The sequence below is a fragment of the Diadema antillarum genome, unplaced genomic scaffold (genome assembly GCF_040938485.1).
Source record: "Diadema antillarum isolate AM-2024a unplaced genomic scaffold, OU_Dant_1.0 seq00001391_RagTag, whole genome shotgun sequence".
NCBI lineage: Eukaryota > Metazoa > Echinodermata > Echinoidea > Diadematoida > Diadematidae > Diadema > Diadema antillarum.
The window spans coordinates 392,740-419,341 of record NW_027272146.1 but is presented as its reverse complement, the minus strand read 5'-3'; the positions used below and the strand labels follow the sequence as shown (position 1 = coordinate 419,341).

The following is a 26,602-nucleotide window of genomic DNA, read 5'->3' as shown; positions in this document are numbered from 1 at the left end:
ATAGATTGGACTGCATGCATCAGGCTGATAGGTTGTTTAGGATCAAATTCACAGTACACCAGAATGTCATACATCATGCAAGCGATGGACAGTAATATTTTAAAATAAAAGTTGTATTATAGTTTGCATCTTTCACATATAGGAAATCCGGTGTTTTTATTCAGATGCCCCTTAGATCGCTCAACAACCAGAAGGGAGAAAAGAGAGAAAAAAAAAAGACAAAGAAATCGACAATTAACAAAGCAACGGAGTGTCCATGTGCGACTTACAGTAAAATTGTAGGTCAACGATAGCATGAGCTGCCTTCACTGTTTACCGCCAGGCATCAGGCATGACGAACTTCTCCGTGCTCAGAGACTGACCACTGACCCATGCAGTGTCCACCAATGAGTATGATTATACAAAATCTCTTCGGACATGCATCGAAGAGCGCTATGCGTGCGCATGAGATCTCTTCAACATGACAATGGTTACTGGTCAACACGAAGACTTGGAGTTCATTTCGCTGTGAATCGCTCCTGCGAGTAACACGTTCCAAACAATTCAGGAGAAGACGACTTTAGAATGATGAGGATTTTCGTCTACTTCCTCGCCCTTCTGGCGACTTCTTACGCTTACAACGCCACTCTGGATACGACAGCAGAAGCCATTAAACATCACTACATCGTGGTACTCAATGTAAGTTCATAGTAATGGCCCACATGTTTATACAGTACTACTATGACTAACACTGTTTGCTATTATGTTTATGAACGTAGTACAAAGATCGACCGCAGCTCTTTTACTAGCTCCCAATCCAAATTGAAATTCAACACCTATGCTAACCATACCAACCATTGAACATGAACAGGTACAGTGTACTTAGTTCATAATTTCCCCTCCCTCGTTTCCGATCCTGCAGTATTTGAATTACCTTGATAGCAGAAACACAAGACAACTAATTTGGTGCATGCGCGTGATGTTTTCTGCAAAGAATTAAACCTGGAAAGAGTTTCTTATCCCCCCCCCCCCCCCCACTAAATTACATTTTTTTTAAATACTAATAATATACGAAATAAAGGATATGCCATTTATGGGAAGACTTCCTTTTGAGACATAACCCTAGCATAACTTTTATTTAGTTTATTATTAGTAAAAAAAATATAATATAATTTATTTATTTTGTGCAAATTAGTGGGGGGGGGGGGACATAAGGAACTCTTTCCTTAGACCTGGTAAAAATGCCGAAATGAAATAGTGTTTACATAGTTAAAGACATTCTACTCGTAATTCAGGGTTTCCCCCACTCTTTTTCTCTGAACGATGTTTTTTTTTTTGTGTGTGAATGAGTGCGTGTGTGTATATGTTTTAATGTTGTTTTTTGTATGATGTATTATGTGTGTTTGGTTCTTTTAAGCGCCATTATTGATTAACTTTCGTCGATTTTAACCATGGACACAGTTTAAAAGCATGATTTTTCGAAACGTGTATCTCGTCCGTTTCCGGTACTGCAAATTAATATTTCAGTGTGTTTTTGTTTGTTTTTGTTATTTTCCAAATAATCTAATTACCTTATAAATAAATGAATGAAGAAAAAAAAACAACAACAACAACAAACCGATTACTTAGTAAGTTTGAATCATAATCTGACGCTTTTCTGTGTCTTGTGTCGTGCTGTTCAAATATCTAACCCGGTGAATTGGCCTGTATGTTTACAGATGATATGTGTAATTTCACATCATGTAGTACATAAATCGACAACTCCACGTATTGATTTGTTGAATTTATTGTGGTTCTTGAGCAGAGAAGCGGTACTTTGAAAAACCTTACACAAATTACACTGAACAAGGATGATGACATAGGAGGTTCACATATTTCAGAAATGTAGCAGGGTAATTCCATTACAATACCGTTTGCTTGCGAGTTCACCTGTGTGTAGTCTATGCATGCCTTCTTCTTTTGTTCTGCTTTCTTGAGTCCCAACTCATGCATTCTTATGGTGACTCTGCCATGTCATCATCCTTGTTCATTCCAATTTGTTCTAAATTTTGAAAATATTCTCATTCTTCATCCCAATTATCATATATTCTGAAACTCTGTCCTCAGTATAACTAATTTATAGTTGTTCAAATGTAAACATCTGAAAATCATCCAGAGGTCTCCTTTATAGCAGAAAATCCAGTCAAAATATAAGTCAATGTGATAAAAAGAATAAAATCTTACGAGTTCATCGGTAAAAATTTGACTGAAATCGGATGAAAAATAAGGAAGTAATGACATTTTCTAAGTTTTGTTAATTTCTGCAAAAGCAGTTCTTGTACAGTGAATATGAATATGCAAATGAGTGAGCTAACCATGCCATATCCTCACAATCTTCCATTGAACGTATGCAAAAAAAAAAAAAAAAAAATGTCGAAAATTCAATAGCGCTGTATTGACGTCTGAAACATGATGTTATTCCTGGTTTGATAACTTCAGAATAGTGATCAGTTAGGTATATGAGGATTTGAGCTTCGGGCATAATTGAGTTTGAATGAAAAACTAGAAATTTCAGAATTTTATGTACAAACTGTATTGTAAGTTGTGAGGGAATGACATGCTCACTTTGCCATTTGCATATTCATATTGACCGATCATTAGGCGATCAAGAACTGTTTTCCCCAAAATAGCGAAACTTCAAAATGCCATAACTTCCTTATTTTTCCTCCGATTTTAGTCAAAATTATACCGTTGAACTCATAATATTTTACTTGTTCTTATCAGACTAACTTATATTTTGACTGGATTTTTCCCTTTAATAATCCAGTTCGGGGGTTCTCGTTGAGCAGAAAAAAGGTCATTTATACTGAGAGACAAGTTGGTTTTTAAATGCACAAAGTTAAGCATCTGTGATGCAACAAATCATTATTCATGTAATCCTTATTAATGGTGCCTGCTCGTACATCCACCTGACAGTATTTGGTATTTGGCAATAGATGCTTCCCAAAGCGTTGATTGACGAACCATTTTGGTCACTATGTCTTGATCTACGCAGGTTCATTCTTTGTCAGGCGAATACGAGTCGTTGGGCAAACTGATGCATTATGTCGCTTTGAATGGTGTGAAGTGTCTAATGAACTGAGAAAAATGAAAGGCCATTTGTACCCATGTGCACATGAGCTATCTTCGAAAGCACTCGGCGAACTCCTGCTTTCTCATGTTGTTTAAAGGGAAATTCCGTCCTGATGTTATGTTGCCTTTCTTCTTCTTTTTTAAAACAGAAAAATAGAGTAGTAGATCAGTCAAAATATTTGGGGAAAGGAGATAAAACCCACAAAAAGCTTATGAACTTTCAAAGTTGAGAGAGTAAGACAAATCGGCAACTCTGTGTGACGTATAAGTGTTCAGCACCTGGTTTGTACACAGAAATTCGTCAACTTTAATTTTTTCCCAAGAAAAAAAAAATATTTGACCTGTACTTTGTGACAAGAGTGATACATTTTTGCGTGTGCTCAGTGGATAAGTCCTATCTTTACCCAATTTATGAGAAAGTATTAAATAAGTGAAAACTTTTACAATGAATTAACTTTTCATGTGTCCAATATTGTTAATATCCCCCGGAATTTCACAGAGTTACGTCTCTGATTTTTCTTCTATCACAGTAAGGAACATAATATCAAGATGAAATGCCATTTTAAAGGTTCCACCTCACGTTAAACTGGACCCCATCACGGAAGACCAGCTATAGTGCAGCTGAACATTGGCTATCCAGTCTTCCCTCAGATGGAAAAATGAGACAAAAAGGAAAAAGATAGTCGATCGGGGGGGGGGGGGGAGGGTAGTTGCATCCTCTCCCAATAATTTCCGTGATGTGGAAAATTGTCTTGTTTTCTGATGGAAAACTGTCCAAATATTTTAACCAAAGCCTGCACAAGATTGCTTAATTTCAATAATGAAAATGCAAAATTTCCCTCGCGTGGGAGGAAGATATATCCCCTCCCACACCCTCCCCAGTTTGGTCCTTCAATTCTAAAATTCCAATTCAATTTCAATAAATTCAGAAGTTCCCTCATCCTCTTTTGATTTACCCTTCCCCCGCTCGGTTCCTATCCATAGATTTATACTAGACACACTTTGGGGATTGACAATTTTCCAGATATTACACAAAAGTGAGCGAAAGATGGGTCTATCTCAATTCCAGCAGAAGGTGTGTGAGAGGGCTACCCTTTCTCACACCCTTCCCTTCCCGGTCTCGTCAAGAGCTGAGATACAGCGATTTAGAGAGACATTCACATATCTATCTGTGAATATTATGTATTTTTCTTACTGTTTTGAAAGAAATAATAACCCCCAAATTTCACGAAAAGTGTGTACCAGATTGCTGAATTTCAGGTCGGAAAATGCAAACAAAACACACACAAATCCTCTCTTCTCTACCCATCTGACCCACGGTTAAACTGAGAGGAGTATATGGATGTGAAGACTTTATGAAGTCACTAAAGCTTTGTTGGGTCCCAGCATTTGCACCAGCAAGAAAGCTAGAATCCTACCGGCTTATGGTCAAATCCATATGATCGGTTCGAGACGTCACGTTTGTCCATGGAATTAAAAGGGATCATCTTTTGATAGGATTGCCTGCCCTTTGAAAATTTAGTACAGGCATTACGGCGAGAGTCTTACACGCGGACTGGACCTTGACGCCTTACAAAAGACACCGAACAGGTCCTATTTGAGTGGCAAATCCGAAACAGGATGATTTGTGTATGGGCTACCTGTAGTGGAAGCCTTTGAATCATGAGGGCGTGCATTTATTTCTATGAGAAGGCTGCCGTGTGTTCGGCGGCACCAGTCACGAACAATTCGTAAGCTTAATACATTAATTGGTAAAATTATTAGAAGAGATCGATGATTTAACTTGTCCTTTTTCAAGTTTGAAGAGCCCATGTCGTGGCTAAAGACACAAGGATGAAGAAGAGCACAGCAGCATTCTCCAACATTTGGAAGAAGTCTTCTCCTAATTGTACAATGAATACCCAGTAATCTTCTTTTTTTTTCTTTTAGCAGCTTACACTGAGTTTCGAGGAGAACACTCACGCTTCAAGACATAGCTAGCCTATATAGTGTATAATTAATTTCACTCAGTTGGCAATGTAGAGCATCAGGGATAAATCAAATCCGTAGTGTCATTGAATCTTAAGTCCTATATACAGTCGGATTTCGTGAAGGTTTAATGCCAGAACAGTGTGGTTCATCTATGAGCTATATTTTGATGACAAGTACCAGCCTAAACCCAGCAGATACAGGATAATGTTGAATCGTCGATACCTCATTAATCATGAAATAAAACATGTTATCACCACTAAAAATCAATACACCCCGTACGGAATATTATAAGAGATCTCTGCGTTATCAAGGGTCAAACCTTTGGAACGACTTACCTCGTTTTATGCAAGTTTTGTCATCTTTTCCTATATTTAAAAAGCAGAGTAGAATTTCATCTCTCAAGTTTTAACTCTATTGTGATTTTTTACTAGGAAAAACAGAGCACAATACATGTATGTTTATTTCTATGACACCGGGAACTGACATATCACTTGTTTTGTTTTGTTGTTGTTACAGTTGTTTTTTAACTTGCGTTTTATATTCTCTCGGTTTCTTTCTTTCTTATTCATGCTGTATTTTTATCGTAGTATAATTTTTGTAACACATCCTTTTTTTTTTTTTGCTATCTGGTTGATATGTTTACGTTTGTTTTGATTGTAACGTTGTGCATTTGAATATTATATGTTTGCGTATGTTTTTATTGTGCAGGGCCCCTTGGTAAAGCATTCTTTTTAACTGAAAGGGCTGCCCTGTTGAAATAAAACGGAAATAAATAGATAAAATAGTCATATTTATCTGACCTAGGATACATTTTGAGGCCATGGAACCATGCAGGGTAAGAGTACAGAGAACGAGACAATGTGCATCATTCATGAAACGCTTTACTATACAACGAGAAAAAAAAAAGGAAACACAAAACAAGTAGTTGTTTGGTACAGAACCTTTTTTTGTGTGTGCCCGTCTCTCTCGTAAGGTTAGGGCTAAAAATAAAATGTCACTGTATGTGCGAAGATTTGCAATAATTTATTATTATTATTATTATTATTATTATGACTATTATTATTATTATTATTATTATTATTATTATTATTATTATTACTATTATTTAATAAGAATGTCAATGTCTTTGTCAGTGTCCTGTACTTCAAAGATAGACACCAGTTTCCGTGAAGGCAGTGCGTTTGGGGACAGTCAAAAGCAAAATAAAAAACAAAAACAAATAGGCAAATCCGCTTGTGTCAACAAAAATGTCGGATTTTTCGTCCCAGCATACTATATACTATTAGTTTGTGCATTCTTCCAAGACTTTCCCCTCTCTGCATTAACTAACTGTACCCATAGAGTGATTCTTAATTTCATAAGAATTAAGCACTCAGACTTTGCCAGAGCCATAGGGTCACTATCGCCAGATAAAGAACCGTGTATCATTATTATTGTTATTATTATTATTATTATTATTATTATTATTATTATTATTATTATTGTTATCATTATCATTATCATTATTATTATCATCATCATCATCATCATAAAAAAAGGGATCATGATTTGGATTTACGCTAAAAACTTATCACTTTTTTTTACCACCCCTTACATTAAAGTCTGAAAATCTCATCCAAATATAAGTACTGACACGCAAACAACGAAACGAATTTCGGCAAAAACATAACCTAGATCCTTGGCGGATAGGTAATGATGGAGTGAATTGTTCCCCTTCCCCCCCCCCCCCTCCTCCCCCAGTGTATTAGCCATCAAAATTCGTGTGTTGGAGTGTGCTATTGATAAACATGCAGTGATAATGATGCCCGATTAGGCCCGAACTATAGCGTAAAGCGTTAGAGTGAGACCCCGTCACGGCCGCAGACCTTCAGAATAAGGTGATCTACTTTACCCATGAGTTGGGCAAAATCTATATCAGATACAAAAAATTCAAATGTGGTAAAATTAGATTACACGCATTATTGTCATGGACTGTGGAGTTGAAGAAAGTTGTATAGAAAGGTTACATGTAGAGTATACGATGTTTCATAATCTTTCCGTATCAGAAAGTCCGCATGCTCTGTCAGTAGTTGCGCATTTTCGAAATACAGGGCCCTGTTTTATGAAGAGTTATAATTGATTATAAAAAACAGTTGATTTCTATTATAAGTCGATGGCATCATGTGTGGTAAAGAAATTTGAAATCGATTACCAGTATATGTTTTGATAAAACGGGGCCCTGAGCCCTGTTTTATGAAGAGTTATGTTTGATTCTTATAGCTGATTTCTATTGTAAGTGTATGGCAGCTTGGTGTGGTAAGGAAATTTATAATGGATTATATCTTTGATAAAACGGGGCCCTGGGCTTAGAATCAATTATGCCGTCATTAGTAGTTAGAGTCTGCTGGCTACAGGGAGTCATCCCACTAGACCAACACCCACGAGTCATACAGCCCACGAGTTCGACATTGAAAATAGGTCCATGAGTCATACAGCTCACGAGTCATACAGCCCATGAGTTCAACACTAGGCAAATAAAGCCCATGAGTTCGACACTAGGTAAAAACAGCCCACGAGTTCGACAGATACCACACGGCGCGTATATGTGTCGTTCTCGTGGGCCTTGTTGGCTTAGTGTCGAACTCGTGGGCTGTATGACTTGTGAGCTGTATGACTTGTGGGCCGTATGACGTGTGGGTGTCAGTCTCGTGACGTGCACACAAACCCTGATTTGTTTTCAAGTGACACTATAAAAAAGAAATGAATGTTTGTTAATGCGCAAGAGAAGTAAAATAAGAGCTTCAATCCCCCACCCCTCACCTCTGAAAGACTGGACAATGAGAATAGACTGTAATTGTCTGGATAACCCCTCTGTAGCCGGGTGCACGTATTCTCATTGCCCAGTCTTTCAGAGGTGAGGGGTGGGGGGGGGGGGGGGCTTCAAGCTCTTATTTTACTTCTGTTGCTTATTAACAAACATTCATTTCTTTCTTTATAGTGTCACGTGAAAACAAATCAGGATTTAAGTCAATTTAAAATTCAGAAATGGTGGGGATTCCCTTCTTGGGAATTAAGCCTTGTGCACATTGGTTTCTGTCCTAATGCCTTCTCATGACGTCTTCCTATCAAAACTTGATGTGGCTTGTTTCTCGCAGAGGGATATTAGTTTGCAGATAATACATTATAATTATGTAACCGTGCATCACAAAACAAACAAAAAGTCGCACCCATTGATTTTACGCGAGGACTCTAAAAACGTCAAATGGGTGAACCGAGTCCATCTTGGGTTTTTCATATTTTCTGAAAGAACAATCCTTCTCCTACACTATCCTCTAGTTTGGGATCATAGCATGAATGGGAAAGTGTGTTTTCAGCAGTTTTTCTTCAATGCTTTTTTTTTTTTTTGGGGGGGGAATAGTAGAATGATCAGATATGTCTTAGAGGCCCCTTTTCATTTCTTAAAATCCTTTTCAAACTCTTCACTTTCAAGTCTAATAACTTGTGAAAGGATAAAGCTACTGCTTTGAAAGTTGGCATTAATCATGAACATAATGTGTCTATAGCACATACTCAATTTCAGCTTTAAAATCTGATAACCCCCTCATTGTTGTTGCTCCGGTGCATCCTGCGTTTTGTCCCTTTCACCGCACAGCTAGCACGGCTTGGTAAAGGATTAAGCGCTTGAATAAACCCTGTACTTCAGAGCCTCTTTTCTCAGTTCCCACTTTTCCAGAGTGTGTGCTTTCTTTCTAACATTTAGATAGCAAAGGGGAGTCCATTTGAATTGAGTTATACATCATTTTAGAGCTTACATTCTGTTCTTTCAGAATCTGTCCCTAACTAAACACCCATATGTGGCGACTTTTTGTTGGTTTTGTGACGCAGGGTCACATATAGTAGAAATTACTATGTATCTTTGTAACTACTGTCTAAAAAAAATGATGACTTGAACCACATTGGTACTGTTCAAGAAAACCAAAACCCAAGCAATGTGGATTGAATGAAAGCAGCAACATTAGTAGAACACCTTGAGGAGAATCGGGCAATCGATGCAAAAGTTATGAATTTTTAAAGTTTTGGTGTTGGAACCGGATGAAGAGATGTAGAGACTACTAGAGTTCAAGTTGTCATGTGTGGACAACAATCATCAAGGAAATTTAAAGGGAATACACACAAAAAAAATTTTAATGAATATTACACATTCCATCAACTTGATACTGACATATGTTACGGTAGTATCCATTCCCCTGCTTTCTGAAAGCAGTTAGTTACGTGTTCTTTTATCATGCTAGAAAAGTGAAATCATGTTTAATTTTCTTTATATTTTCTTTGTATTGTTGTCCACACATCATGTCATAAACTCAAGTAGTCTCCTCATCCGGCGGTTCCAACACAAAAACTTTAAAAATTCTTAACCTTTGCATTGATTGTCCGATTTTCCTTTAACTTTCGCTAATATGTTCTACTAATGTTGGTGCTTCCACTCAATCCACATTTTTTTCTTTGTGTGTAGGTTTCCTTTAATAAGGTTCTCAGCTACAGGTGTTTGTGTCTCTTGGTTGCTTGGCTCCTCCCAGTTCATTATCCTCAAACTACCACTTTTTTTTTTCTCAGTTCAAGATGTTTCTCTTCTTCACCCAAGTAAAAAACGATAACTAGACAATTATGAGGGTAGTAGTATAGTGCTGACTGCTGGGAGTACTGAGCCTTTGTTTTGAAACTCTCGTCTTTACTTTTCAGCCAGAGTATGACCTTCAGGCATTCGAGAACACCATTGTGGGGGACAAATCCGGTATCTTCCAAGAAGCTGTGATCAAATGGAGGTACACCGTGATCAATGGTCTTTCCATCAAACTACTTCCACATGCACTGGAAAAGGTAAGGAAAAGAAAAACATGCACAAGCTGATTGTGTACATCATTGCTTCAAGTGTGAAGAGTACAGATGATAGCTAAGTACTGACTCAATTTGAAACAGTTATGTGGTCAATTGAAACAACAAGAAAACAAACGATGCTGTCCATCTAGTCACTATTGTATTTTTGATGAGGTTGTGATTGAGTTTGTCACAAACAATTTTGATGTTGCAGGATCTTCCAACCAATCAATGTTAAGCTTCACCCATAAGGCGCTGAAAGTAGAAACACAATGGCGAAGTGTAACCAAAAAACAAAACAAAAAAAAAAACAACAATCGGTCGTACAGTAGAAAGTGGCATTAAAAAAACAGATAAAACTGCAAACATCGTGATAGTATCCAAGTGAATCAGATGGTGCTAATGATAGTTTTGCAAGCTGCTTCTTGGCTAATGCAGCAACTACTTTGTACAGTGCACTCCCGTTATAACGAGCACGCTCATAACGAAGTATCGGATACAACAAGGTAAAATTCAGGACCAAAACTTATCAACTAGACATCATCTTTGCACACTTTATATTTTCGGATATGTGATAATCTCGATATAACGAAAGAAAACTACCGTTCCGGAGGACTATATCAGGTGTGGCGTGCTTTCCTAGCTTTCATGGAATTAGTAAGTAAAACCAGTGTCTGACGGAAATTTCTTGATAGAAGAAGACATCGGACCTCCTAGGAAAGCCGATTTTGGTTGATTTCTAGGACAGATTGCCTTTCCATCGCCCTTCATCATTGTATCTCCATTTCAATGACCTTCCCATAGGTCCGAGCCATGAAAGCCGTGAAATACGTGGCCGAAGACGGAATCGCCCGCACATTCGCCCAGGCATCGTGGGGTCTCGATCGCGTCGACCAGCGAAATCTGCCCTTGGATGGGGAGGCTAACTTTGAAGGTATTGCAAGACCCCGGACCAGTTGAAGTGTTGATGTTGACAGCGATGGTGCTGTCTAATTATCTCGCATCCTATCACCTTTTGAAAAAAAAAATAAAACCAACGCAATGCACACTTTCATGCGAACTATAACTCGACCCTATTTTATCACTATTCTTTTTCAAAACATGCTGATACCACCGTTGTAGTTACGAGCTAATATTGAAGAGAAATTACAATTTAGATAAGCTGTTTTAATGGCCCCCTAAACTTTTCCCAAAATGAATTCAGTCTCTAACATATACGGAAATACGGTGATGCAAATGGGCAAATAGTCATTCAGTCAAAAAATACTGAAAGAAAAGGAGGAAGACTTAGGCAGAGATGTAGGCATATTAATACAGATAAATGGATAGACGATTAGAGACTATTATATAACAAGAACAGATGGAAATGGAGGTTGATTGAACGAATAATTAATTTAATTGATTGATTGATTGATTGATTGATTTGTGATTATGTAGAAATATCAAAGATATCTTCACGAATTCAGACTCGTTCTCAATTCGGGTACACTCTTTTATGCTCGCAGTCCGCTGCTGCAATAGTGCAGTCTGCCGATAATGAATCTTAGCGAACCTGAGAGATTAAAAAAAAAAAACTCAACCATAGATTAATTACATGGTTTCAATTTTCGTTTAACCAAGGTGACGGCGGTGGCGTCAACGTGTATGTCATAGATACAGGAATCTACCCGGAAAGCAAGTATTTCGCAGGACGGGCCTCTGTGGCGTTCGACGCAATAGGAGATCGAGATGCTTATGTGAGTACCTCTTTGCTCAGAGAAATGCACCTTGGATTTTATCTCATGGGAGGTTTATTGATCTACTTTAACCTCTCATGACCAGCGCTGAACGTTGCACAACTATTCTGTTCATTGCTGCATCCTTTGTGATGAATGCACGGTAGAGTATACACAATGTTGTATGAAATCCATATCACAGAGATAGCTACTCTAAAATCCCTATCCATTATAATATTACAATAAAGTATCATGTATAGGTGACAATCGTAAGCATCGCACGCCTAAACCTCTCCCTTTAATTCACCCGATTTAAAGGAATTACTAGTGATAGACGCGGCGTCTACGAGACACACTTTCTGTTCAAACGACCTAAAGCCAACCATGTAATCCGAGCTTTCAGGCGTGTTATCACCCAATTCATACAAATTCTCATATGGGTAAAGTGCAACGGATCTTGGTCCGTGTAGTACGTGCTACTTCATACAAAGCCGATTGATTTAAAATCGGAATTAAGCTGCAAGGACGTACTAATACCATGTCAGCGGCCTTGCCTATCACTCCATATCCTCGGGTTAAAACTTTAAACCGTTTGATATCATTCATACGAGACAAATACAAGAAGAGCAACTGATTTATTGGATGGAGCAGTTAAAATTTAGTTATCAAGTGATCTTATAAGGATTATACTTGCCACTGCGAATTGAGTGGGTAACATCCTTGAAGTCGTTTTTGTACCTATGACGATGATGTCCTCTTGACTCTTGTTTGAAGATAGATACCTACCAATTTGTTGGGCAATAATGATTACTGGACCTTCTGGGGAAAACGATGGTATTGAAATTGGAGAGGCGAAGTTCGGTACCTACCGTAATTAAGTTCTGAAAATGTGTATAAAAATAAAAAAAAAGAAGAAGAGAGAACAAGATTCCATTGCGATGAGATGAGTTATGTTAAGGTGCCTTTCGAGTTTATTATAAATTACAAATTTCATAACACGTTGTACCTAATATATAAATGATTTCAGTGAAATGAAATAACAATTATGAGTATGCAATGTGATACTGATGTTGACAGGGAATTGACTGTCACGGTCATGGAACACACTGCGCGGGAACTGTTGGCAGTGATGTGTATGGCGTCGCCCGGGGAGCCAACATCTACGGCGTCCGCGTGCTTAACTGCTACGGTTCTGGCTCGTATTCGCAGGTGATTGCAGGTATGTTTTCTTCCATGGAAATCGTCAACATTTCATTGATTTTGATATTTACAGAAATTCAAGAAAAAGCTGATTAGAAGTCTGGAGTCCAATTCATTTTCCCCCAACGATACTGTACTAATTCATTAAGAAAAAAGATGGAAAATTGATAGATATACATGTAAATCAAATCGCGAGAAAAGAAAAAGCTAAATCCATGTTTACAAAGGAATGCCATAAATGTATATCAATTAATGCGACAGTGGCTAACAAAAAAAAAATGACCTTAACGATAAACATATGTGTACCAAACCCCGAGAGAAATAACAACAAAAAACAACAAGAACAAACAGTGTATATAGGTATTCCATAGTCCTTTCTTCCTTTCCTCTCCGATAGCCGACTCGACAGCAGGCACATCCGGGACTTCTTTTTCGACCTTCCATAACCAAACTTCCAATGAACAAAAAAATACATGAAACCACAAAATATAACAAAAACAAAATAGCGCGACTTCGTCCCTCAGAATGAAACGAGCCCACTCACCTTACTTCATTCAGGTTGCAAATTGTCTCCATTAAGAGAGAGAGAGAGAGAGAGAGAGAGAGAGAGCGAGAGAAAGGAAAATGAATTAAAAAATAAGCAAACAAAAACAAGTTTACTTTAATCTATTTATAAAATGGCACATGTAGTTGCATGTGATTAACCTTCTACGTTCCACTTCACACATAGAAAAAAAAAAACACACAAAAAAGATGTCTTTAACAATCACCGCACAATATTTGCTCTACCGGACAATACCACACTAAAAAGCTTCTAGATCAGCTATTATTATCATTACCTATACATGTAGTGCTAGCACTGCTACAACTCGTACTACCACTACTACTACTCCGACAGCTGCTACCTTCATTATTAAAAGCATTATTATGTTGTTATAATTTTTAGTACCATAGTAGAAGCAGTAGTACACGTAGTAGTACACGTAGTTGTAGTCGTAGTAGTTGTAGTAGAAGTGTTAGTAATTACAATGTACGTTGTGCTTTACCGCCGAACAATCATAGGCTGATCATCGAAGAAATTTATATTTCAATAGCTTCATTAGATTTAGAAGAAAATGAAGACTACTGCATGCTAGTATAACATGTTTTATTCGCTGCCTCGGCACTCGCTCGGATTCGTAATTTTAATATGCATGTGAGCTCTAAGATGTTTTGTGTGATGGATATCTTGAGAGAAAATGAGGTCAACTTTCAAAATATTAGAATCTGCCATTTTTCTTGTTTTACTCCTACATGGCTTTTGTACCCAGCTCTGAGTGAAACGCAACCCAAACGTGCTCATGTTTACATCAACCAATCTTACGAATACTGTCGCCAATTAGTTTGAAATGTCAGAAATAATATCGCGCTGGGTTTAGAAAGAAAACACAACAGCAACAATGATAACAACAGGAACAACAACAACAAATCAAAATGAATATCGTGCCTCTATTGTCTTATTTAATCGTATATTGTGTCCGCATTTTGTTGATTTTTGCCAGGGATCGACTTCATTGCCAACCAAGGAGTAAGACCCGCTGTGGCATCAATGTCGATCGGGGGATCACCCAGCCGGTCCGTGGACGATGCTGTGCGGGGACTTATCAATAGTGGTGTCCCCGCCGTTGTTGCCGCAGGCAACTATGATATGGACGCCTGCTACGCTTCGCCCGGCAGAGTGTCGGAGGTAGGAGAACTTGTTTTGTTTTGCTTTGCTGTTGTTGTTGTTCTTGTTGTTGTTGTCGCCGTCGTCGACATCGTCGTCGTTAACGTCGTCGTCGTCGTTGTTGTTGTTGTTATTTTTTTTGCTCTCGTGAGTTGAATAGTTCAAGGGAACTGATACGATCGTCCAGCATTCTCTGTACTGCGTACGTCCTTAAACTTGTGTTCTGTTTTGTTCATGTTTGTTTGTTAAATTACATTTTCATCAACTTTAAAACTGTCTGGACTTTGACCAATCTTGAATCCATAGGGAGACTCACCTCCCTGGTACCATGAATGGAGAGAGTAATCAAATCTTGTAAAAATGATGGCGGTGAACCATGGAGGTGGGGCGGCTGACAGAGTGTGAAGCGGACCCAAAGCTGATCTTCTATAATCTTCTTAAAACCTTATACCTGGATTTTAACCAAACTTGGCAGAAATTATAAACATGTTGAGGGAATCATAGTTTGTATAATGATAATAATAATATGATGCCAGTACTTTTTTTTCATATTATAGGTTGTCCGGGCCAATTTCGCACTTTTGTCAGTCCATTTGATAAAAGGTTCATTCAATTTAGCAAAAATCTTCGTCACTGCACATCCTGTTATACAAAATTGCAACATGTTCGTTCAATTTAGTATTTCGAGCAATGAAAATGTTCGAATGTTTCGAATTCGTAAAACGGGCATTCAAATTGACACGTGCTCTTCAGTCATTCCAATTCGCCAACACTGGCAGAAAATGGTATTTCAGTCATTCAATTTCGCGTATGAGCAGTCAAATTCAAAACATGTTCATTCAAATTGGCGTAATGTTATTTCTATTTTGAAAAGGCGAGAAACGTGATTTATACGTATCAATTAATTATTTGAATTTTTGTTTCATCTACACACTGTTAAGTATATAGGAAAGGTATCTTTGACCCTAAATAGCACAAGTTTGTAGTTTTGTAACGCCCCTCTTCTTTCATACATGTTATCAGAACTATACACGCACCACTACCATATATAGATTCACTTCACTTTCTTATGTCCAGTCATGACAGCAGATATATGCAGGCGTATCTCTCATGAAGACAGGGAAAGAATCATAGAAACAATTGAGAGTAATAACCTTGACAATCGATGGCTAGAGCTGATCCAAGTACTTTATTTTCAATGAGGATTAACGCAATACAGCACCTACTAAATGAAAATAATGAAACATGCGGATGAAAGAAATAATCACGATGTAAATTGAAACCTCCTACTCCCAATTAATGTCGAAACAAACTTCAGATTAATGTACCCGTGAATGAAATAATGGTATCGAACAGTATAAACACATACACATTTTAAAAGTACTGTTGCAAAGGTGATATCAGAATAAAGAATGAATACGAAAATATAATGTTAAGATGCTTGCTCACAATACCTATGATGAATGAAAATGGAAAAAAAAGAATAAAAGCATACACGTGTCTGCTAAATTGAATGCAGTAAATGCGAAATTGGATGTCTATTCAGAATGAATTCGAATGAACGAGCGCAGCGTATACGTGATCACGTGACTATTTCATGCTAAATTGAATGAACGATTCGGGAAATGGTGTTTGTCTTACGAATTTGAACTGAAAAAGTGCTGATTCGAATGATGTTAAAGGTAATTTGAATGCTCCAAAATGAATTTGAATGAAAAGATTATAAAATTGAAATACCGAACATGCCATCTATAGGCTAAATTGTGCTAAATTGGATTTAGCTATTAGGAATTGGACTGAAAAAAGTGCGAAATTGGCCTGGAAAACCTATATTATGAACTTGAATAATAACAGTTCTGACAATAGTAATAATGAGGAATAAGCAGTCATTGAGGTTCTCATATTTGCAACGTATTCATTACGAGTACATTACTACGTTTCTGGTCGTTTTATGTATGGTGGTTTGGTTACAGCAGAGCTATCACCAATAACCATACTAGTAACTGCCGCCCCATGTTATAGAATTAGAACTACGGAATAGCTCTATTGATATTTTAGACAAACTCCAAATCTCAAGAGTAAAACTAATCAATTTTTTCCTTTAATCTTCTACACTAGACAGAGAAAAGAGTGACAAAGTGGTTTGTAAAGACTCACACTCTTTTCGATTTTCTCGATTTTCTCCTCTCCCCCCCCCCCCCTCCCAAACGGTACAAGTAGTCACAGTCACAAGAATTTACTAATAGACAAGTTTCACACTGGTTTGCACATTATGAATTTACATGAAACAAAAATGGAACCAGACCTTGGTTGGTCACAGTGTTAGTGTAGCCTTCCCTTTCGCAAGGTTAATTTCGTCACAGCTCTCCAATGAATAGATATCATGAAAAAATTCATATCAGGCCCGTAGCCAGGGGGGGGGGGGGGGTGCGTCGGGTGCGTACGCACCCCCCAAAATTCTGAAAGGTCCACTTTTTCATAATAACGGTTTCTAGCAATTCTCAGGATAACAATCCAAATAAATATAAAGACACATTATATGCTACGTAAATGTGGAAGAGTACGTTTAACAATGTTCAAAATAATTGTACGAAATCCTTTTATTGTATAAACCATCGGATCGTCCCCATGCACACAAACACAAATGTTATGTATCAATTTGTGCGAGCTATTACATATTGAAAACTTTCGGTCATCTGCGAAGCCGCGCTTCCGCGCGAACGCTACAACACGTAAAACGGGTGAAAAATCGACGCATTTTTCCACAAAATCTGCCGTAACTTTTAAACTGTTTAAGAAGCAAACTTGGGGCGCCCGGATTCTGAAAGTGGACACTTTAGGGATTATTTATGTGTATATATCTTTATTGTAACATTTGTAGCAGTGACGCAAATTAGATCAGAAAAGTACCTTATGAGTAGTATTGTCTATGGCGAACAGTCCAAATTTGACGAATTTGAGCATATTTTGCCGTCTTGCAATTCTTCCAGACGGGATATCTCGAGAACGGAAGATCGCACAAACTTGGGGAGCACGGTTTCAGAAAGTAGAGGTTCTGCCCATTTTTGTGACATAAGAATCTTGTCCATTGGTTGAGCAGTCCTGACGCAAATTTGCAGTAAAGCTAGACTACCCATTCACAATTGCTGTCATAGGGAACGTGTACAATCCATACAGAACTATCACGTGACGAGACTACCAACGAAAAATTGAGCCGTTGACCTTCACTGTCTGCCGTTGTCAGCAGTGTGACAGTTCTATTGGTTCTCATTTTAAAGTGAGCCAAAACCTAAGAACATTCTCACTTATAATTTCCAAAGAGTATTATGCAGGCACGCAAACTCATTTTAGTTGTATTTCATTTAAATGTAATGGGTAAGAGGGTATGAGAGAGAATGGAAAGTGCTGAGCTATGAAGTAAAATGGTAAAGTAAAAAGTTTGTCAGATAGTATTACAAAAGCCTGAATATTGCAAGAGCTCCGGAGTAAAAACAGTCAGTGAAAAACCCTATGTATGATAGCATTGTGAGAGCGTTAGACTGCATTGTGACGCATCGTTACTTACTTTACATTCTTTATTGATATATTTTCATAAATATCTGAGGTAATGAGTCGGATTGGATTACAATTCTCACTTACAGTTTTGTAGAAGTCTTAGTCAACAGTATCACACAGTACTTCAAGACGTATTATAGTACAAACGATTTCTTGAGCCTGCACCGTTTCAGGCTCTGTTCTGGATACGGCGGTAGAAACTCATTCTTTTTTGTTGTTTATTTTATCATTATTTACTAATCTCTTTTCTAATTTACAGGTAGCGGATTTCTTTGCAGGCTAAATTCGGAAATGTAGTGTTGATTATTACTTATACATTTTCTCATGTTGTGACAGTTCTATTGGTTCTCATTTTAAAGTGAGCCAAAACCTAAGAACATTTTCATTTATAATTTCCAAAGAGTATTATGCAGGCACGCAAACTCATTTTAGTTGTATTTCATTTAAATGTAATGGGTAAGAGGGTATGAGAGAGAATGGAAAGTGCTGAGCTATGAAGTAAAATGGTGAAGTAAAAAGTTTGTCAGATAGTATTACAAAAGAAACTCATTCTTTTTTGTTTGTTTATTTTATCATTATTTACTTATCTCTCTTCTAACTTAACCCTATTAAGCCCAAGCTATTTTGACCCCTCGCAGGCCCAAGGGGGGGGGGGGGGCACATTGTGCCCCCCCCTATATAACTTTTTTATTATTTGATGTATCATCGTCATATTTGGCACGTGGGTAGAGTAACTCATACTGTACATGACCGTACATTTGAATTTTCACAAGGTCACCCATGGAGGGCGCTATTTACAAAAATATAAAGAAATACATAGGAAATATGCTAAAAACGTGATTTTTTGGTATAATTTCTTTATCCCCATTATATATGTCTTATTATAGACCAATCATTTTCATATTTGCCACAAATGATAAGCAAGTTGAATTTTATTATTTGCTATGTTTGAAATTTCTCAAGGTCACCACATGGGGGCGCTATTCATATCAACATAGTGATTCATTATGAAACCTGAGATGAAATGTTTGGGATGGGTACACGTACAGTTATGACATTTCATATTTGCATAATAGTGGAATTTTGAGATTGCAAATTGAAAATATGATAAACTAATGATATTAGAGGCATAACTTGGGTGAAGGAATCAAAATAACTCAAAATATACGGGCAATCTGTAGAACACATTATTGTTTTCAATTATCTCCTTTATATCTATTGTTTTATGCCTTTGTCACATAAAAACAAAGGAAATAATAAGAAAAACTTTCCAGGACCATGATTACTTCAAATTTTGCTTCTTCAACAAATTTCAGCCAAGAAACACCCATTTCATACACTGTAATGCTGTTAAATGAAATGGGAACAGAAAAAAAAGATGCAAAATCTGACTGACATGGTTGTCAGTTTATGGTTGCCATGGCAACCAGCAACATCAAATATAGCTAAATTATATATCAAAATGTTTGCAATAAGATTTTAAGAAAAGTCACCAAATTTGGTTGAAATCGGATTAAGGATGAAGGAGTGGCAAACAAAAATCTGGTAGGGGGCACAATGTGCCCCCCCCCCCCTTGGGCTTTATAGGGTTAAAGGTAGTGGATCGGAGTCTTTGCAGCCCAAATTCGAAAATGCCTAGAGACAGCTAGTAACCAAATATGCTACTATAATTTAATAAATAAGAAATAACCATTCCAGTATGTATCTTAGTGTGCACAGTAAGACAGATCAAATCAAATAGGAAAACATCTGAGCACTAAGCCTGAGGTCTGAATTTGCACTCAACTTCTTCCAATGGCTAACGGATGTTTAATTTTTGAATTTCACTGACCTCCAAATTTCACAAAGAAAACCTTCTTAGCATGATGGTTAATATGACATTTGACTGATATTGGAGATGTTTGCGAATCGGATCTACTACCTTTAATATTATTAAATCTAAAATGATTATTTGAAAGTTCGGAAATGCTGGAAATATCCTACCACAAGGAGGCAAAATATAAATGGTTCACATTTACAATTCATTTTGTTTTAAAAATTTTCTTATTTATTTTCGTTTTTGACAAACTCGCATACCAACGGCTGATATACTGTATAGTAAAGTGAATGTTTCATCTTCCAAACAGCATCCAATGGGATGGAAAACTCCAACTGAAAGGTGGACACCGTGACCATACTCGCTAAAGAAAACGCGTAATAGGGGTCGTTTTTTCTCACGGATTAGATGGAAAGTGTGATGTACGAGCGTATATAATCAAAGGGTATCAAAAAGGCCGAAATTTGGGAAAATGGTATATTGTTCAATCATGATGAAGTACTTCTTTAGGGTGCAGGAAACATTGAAGGAATACTTGTTTTTAAGGCCCGAAGAAATCATATGATCATTACTCATTTAGGGGCCATTTTGAAAGTCCATGTATGAGCATGGTGTCCACCTTTTAATTGTCGCTACCCCTCCCGGGACAGTATCAAAGGACCGTTTTGTTAATTAACGCAATCCCCCCTTCCTTTAAAAATCCTGGCTTCAGGCCTGCTAACGCGGGTATACAATAGAAAAAATAAAAGTTAAAACAACACCAGGAAAATCACTATTCTCAATTTTGCGGCGCGCTACGCGCGCAGAGTCTCGAACACAATTAAACTTTGCAACTTCCTGGCAAAATGAGTTTTTACTATTTCCTAGATGAAATACCGTAACGCGATTGCATGCAACAGACAAAAATACAAATTTCCTCGAGACTTTAAAACGTCATTAAAACAGTCAAAATTCACAATTTGCGGCGCGCTTCGCGCGCAAATTCTTATACAACTTTTGTAGTTCGGTCGTCCAAAGAATATATATATATATATATAATTGTGTGTGTGTGTGTGTGTGTGTGTGTGTCATCATTGGTATTGGTACCGAAGGTCCGTTTTTTTAGTGACCGCACCCCCCTTGAAAAATCCTGGCTACGGGCCTGCATATCATCCTTCCTGAATTTGTAATAAAATCCTCACCATCATTATCTTTCTGCAGGCAATTACGGTTGGCGCTACGGACATCAATGACAAGAGGGCGTCCTTCTCGAATACCGGGTCATGCGTGGATATTTTCGCTCCTGGCGTCGACATACCAAGCGCGTGGATCGGAGGATCGGAGGAGACACGAACTATAAGCGGCACCTCAATGGCTACTCCGCACGTAACAGGTACGAGAAATAGCCTTCAACCGGGAAATTCATCTTCAGATGTAATGTTCTCGTATTTCGTTTAACTTTTAGATGATCCAGATTATGAAATCAGGGATTTCCCTTTGAATAGGCAAAGTAGGCCAAAGATGATCTTACATAAGCTGTATTTCTGTATGTCAAACATACCAATGGGCCCGGGACTCCAAACACAAGATACACAAGTAACAAGTCATTATCACATTCTGGTAAAAGGTGTATAAATACTTTTCATAAGAAGTTCACAATGACTGCGCAAAGTTGATGGCCGGTGATAATAAAATCACAGTTTTTATTTGGATGTGTTTTATTATTTCATGTGAGTTGTCATCCAAGTCGTATCAGACATACCCAGGTAACCCAATCCTTGATTAACGTACAGGTGCGGTCGCCATCATGCTGGGTAACGACAACAGTCTGACGCCCGCAGACATCAAGTGTAGGCTGATCAACGATTCAACAAAGCACGTGGTGGAGGATCCGGGCAATGAGTCGCCGAACAAGATGCTGTACATCCCTTAACTCCCGGCCAAGCCCCCATTCCCCTCCCCCACCCCTCCTTCCCCAAAATGGACCAACTGGACAAGACGCTCGAAAAGGAAATGATACCAATATAATATAACACAATAAAATACGATACAATACAATACAATACAATACAATACAATACGATACAATACAATACAATACAAAACAATATGATACAACTCACTACAATACACTAAACTACACAACACTACACTACAATACAATACAATACAATGCAAAAGAATACAAAAATTACAATACAATACAATAATTACATTAATTTTGTACACCACTTGATACATCATTACAAAAGTAAAGTTATTTCACAGCGCTTTACATCATTTCATAATTCATACCGCAGCAGTTATAGCAAACGTACATAATAATGCTTTACTGCTCTGCAATAGAAAACCAATCTTGGCTTTATTTCTCTTTGAATTGTACATGCCCAAAACAAATACAAATGTTGAAACTTATTTAGATGCATACATTGTTTAAAAATATACATAGATTGCATCAAAGAAATTATGGAAACGGGGATCCCCTGCCACATCCGAATACAGCTGTGCGGAATACGTTTGTTCCATCGAACCGGGGATTAGCATGTGAATGAACAGATACCTCATGTCATCGTCGGTGAAATCTTAAACTTTTCTGTGAACAAGCGCCTCCTATAATCCAACATTATATAGAATGGGCAGATAGCCACCTAGCTCTTTAGAATAGATGGACCTTCTAAGAGGATAAAATAGAGAGGCACTGAAGAGGGAGGTACCATAGCTTATATGACCGTATTCGAAAAAAAAAACACCTGTAATTAGCAAATGTGACTTTAAATTCGCGTTGAATCTGATTATCGTCTAATACCTAATGAGAATGACAAAATCCACAGATTATAATAATAGATTATATATTACTGGATAAAAAGTGGAGTTTTGAGATGTGTCTGTAAAATTTATAGAAAATTGGGCAGACTAATGAATCTTGGAAGCTTATTCGAGAGTCTAGGATCACATTTCGGAATAGTATTATCACCAGCTGGAAAATGTTGTTACCAGCCGATTAGACGGCCCTCCTTTCATTATTATCTTTTGAGATTATCCATGTGTTCTTTTCTTGAAAGACTGGAAGAATATAGCATTATTCGGGTATAAGCGCGGAGGCGGGGTTTGAAAAGCATAATAATCATTCTTTCGAGAACTTGTTTGAAAAAAAATATATATATTTATCTTCCTTTTCTATTTTTGAAAGTAAAGAGTGATATTGTCATGTGCAGGTATGGGAGAGACATGTAACAAATATGACGAGACAACAGGAGCTGAGATTAGATCGCAACCATGCTACCATAACAAATACAGCGTGTCTAAAGTTGTTTTCTTATATGTTGGCTATAATGCATACTATACATAGATGATAATCATATCAAAGATTTCCATAGAATATTTCTGGGGTTACTCCAAGTGGTATAGAGTATCGATATTAATGATGTCAGTATTTTGTCGTATAGCTTGGGTTGGAACCAGGTGCGAGCATGGCTATAGCAGGTAAGGTTATTTAAAATCATGAAAATCAATTTACATGTTGTCTTTGTAAATGATCTCATTATGTCAGTGATCGACTTGTGAGATATTGAGAGCGAGCTTCAAGTCATCTATTTTGACTGCCAAACAAGCTACCACCAAAATTTTCTTCCTCTCTCCAGTTAGGCAAACGGATTTAAATGTTGTCATTCTAGTTAATGACAAATTTATAGTTCGATACGTAACAACTAACACCTCAAAGTTTCACATTCTTTGGAGGACTAATGATCGTTGTTTTGTTTCTTTTGGTGTTCATAGCAACTAAGGAGAGATTAAGCTAAGCTTTTGCATCCTTAATTTTGGGTTGAATGCCACACTTCCTATTAAACACGTAGAGATTTCTTCTTTGTCTATAATTTTGTACCTTTTTTATCATTGTACACAATAAACTTTTGCATGCACAGATGAAAGTGTTCAATTTGTATTGATCGGAGTGAATGATGAGGGTACCCTTCATTGCGTTTTGCGTTTTACTGTTTTAGATACAGCCAAAATAAAAAAAGAAGAAGAACCCAAAAGGAAAGACCGTGATTTTTGAGAGAGAGAGAGAGAGGAGAGAAAGATAGGTATAGGGGATGAGCGAGGAGAAAGGAGGGAAGGATTGGTTTTTAAAGAAGCATCATAATAAATGACTAAAAATGAAAAACTCGGCTTGAAGACGAAGAGACAACTGCAGAGAATACTTGCTGTGACTAAAGACGGGGATATCACCGCTCAGTTATTAGCTGTATACAGTATGTCAAAAAAATTACAATCGGAATTTACGCATTGATAACGTTCGAAATAATTATCAAACAATCCAAATACTGTTTCAGTAAAAAAAAAAAAAACTGCAGAAAATACTTGCTGTGACTAAAGACGAGGAAATCACCGCTAAGTTTTTGGCTGTATATGTCAAAAACGAAAATACAATCGGAATGTACGCATTGTGTTTCAGTTAAACTATTACTTGTTACCTACATCTTACAGAAAGGCCCCTTCAGTTTGGATCAGTGGTCGTGGGGGAAATGTGGATCTTTGTAAAGATTGTCTGTGATTGTGAAGGGTCTGTTTCTTCCGAGTTTAGCACTTGGATGCTCTTGGCATCCATGTGAATGAAAACATTGTGCTCACAACTACAGGGCAGCTAACCCAAGAATTCACTTTCTGTTCATAACACTATATCCGTTTGTATACATTTATAAATGAAGAGTTTTATTGGAAAACGAGCTAACTCCATTCTTGTTTAGTTGAGATATTTGTGATTAAAGCTGCTTGAAAACAAAAAACATATATCCGTTTGTACATTTATAGATTGAGAGTTTTATTGCAAAACGAGCTAACTCCATTTTTGTTTAGTTGAGATATTTGTGATTAAAACTGCTTGAAAACAAAGAACATAATTATATCCGTGTGTACATTTATAAATTAAGAGTTTTATTGCAAAACGAGCTAACTCCATTCTTGTTTAGTTGAGATATTTGTTATCAAAGCTGCTTGAAAACAAAGAAAATGATAAGAAAATACAGGATATTTTTAATCATAACTTCTAATATATTCCCTGTGATGTCACAAGTGAGGTATTGCCGGAAAGGTTTAATTTTGCTTTATCTAATGATGGACTTACTTTGAAATGTTGAAGAGTAGGCGCTTAGCTCATTTTGCAATAAAATTCTTCAAATCTGTAAATGTGTAAATATTATTGTTCATTATCATCTGGATGAAAAACAGAAAGTCAAAAAGAAGTAAGAGCTCAATCTAATCTTTCATAAGTTAAGAATTTAAAATATTTCTTTAATCATTCATTTTCACTCCTAACCAACGTTTGCAAAACTCAGAAATTTGCCTCCTTCTTTGATGTATCTCATTACTAATTTTGTACTTTTGTTAGTTGAAAATGAAAAGAAACAAGTAGTTACTTTTTCAAAAGAGATATTATTTTTGTGGGAGAACACAAGGAATAACTTAATATTTGTAAGGTGTGAACACAATGGACAACACGTCTCATTACAAAACTTGGAGGAAAGGGAATTCTGACAATGTCTGACATGCTTTACAAAGATCCCTATTTCTCTGCAAGATTGATTTCTGCAAGATGTAGGCAATACGTAAGTTTCATATATACCCTGAATCTTTATTCTGACTGATTTTCAAAATCTGTTCTCTTTTCAAGGTTACTGGTACTGAAAGTCCGATTGTATCTATTTATTCATCTATCTATTTTTTTTTTTTGTGGTGGTGGTGGGGGGGGGGGACATACGGTATAATTTTCGTTGTTGGTTCTTATAGTCGTTCTTATTCTACATTCTGTCTGTCAGGGGAAGAGCAAATGTATTGTGTAATGATAATATGTATTGGAAAAGTAAAACGTGTATTAAGCAAAATTAAGAAACAGCCCTTCCCTAGTACAAGGTACTTGATATCACCAGAAATTACCCCATTTCACTTTGTGATGAATTCGCTTTTTCCTTCCAAGCAAGATTTCCAAATTCATCATTTTTTTTTTTCAGTGAACGAGATCTTGCAAGACATGGTGATTGCACCCCTCAGAGATAAGAGTGCTGCGTATTTTTTGAGGTACAAGCAATGATATCCAAGGGTGTATACAAATTTTACCTGGAACATTCGGCTAAGCATCTATAATTCATGTGTATCCAAGTGTCTGGGACTGCCGCGTCCATCACTGTTAATCATCAGCTCAACACAATTAACCAGATGCATTGATAAAGTCAATACGTCCCTTAACCACTGCAACCACATTTTGACCACAATCAACATGTGATCGTCGGGCTTGATGTTTAAGAATGATTATATTCCTTGGTTCATAATTCATTAGAGGAAGAAATCACTTGTGTAAAGTTATCACTATCAAGAAACTGAATATGATTAGATTAGACATCAAATTTTGTTCGTAAAATCGAAATGGCATCATAAATATAAGCCTTTGCCTATCATTACTTGATATCCACGCAAGCTCTAGATTATCCAGTACGTTTCGTTATTTATTTACCATCAAACAACTTTGTTGTTTCAGAGTAGACCCATACTACAACTACGGCAATCAATAAACATGATGTGTATACCATGACAGAAACGCACTTGTAATAAATAAAGCACTCGTAAGGGCAAGATGGTTATTACTCGTCAGATTAAAGTCCACCACCACGTGCAGAGAAAATATAAAATACAGATAAAAAGGATCTAGAAAAGGGTCGACAG

General features: G+C 37.2%; 1 protein-coding gene across 1 annotated transcript; it reads left to right on the top strand.

Annotated features, from left to right (window-relative positions):
- Positions 1-567: 567 nt before the first annotated feature.
- On the top strand, positions 568-21,818 carry LOC139708952 (aqualysin-1-like). Its single transcript, XM_071620921.1, has 8 exons — positions 568-678; positions 9,781-9,918; positions 10,720-10,849; positions 11,536-11,651; positions 12,708-12,849; positions 14,372-14,556; positions 21,107-21,278; positions 21,679-21,818. The coding sequence occupies exons 1-8, from the start codon at positions 568-570 to the stop codon at positions 21,816-21,818; spliced, it is 1,134 nt and encodes a 377-aa protein (XP_071477022.1).
- The last annotated feature ends 4,784 nt before the right edge of the window (positions 21,819-26,602 follow it).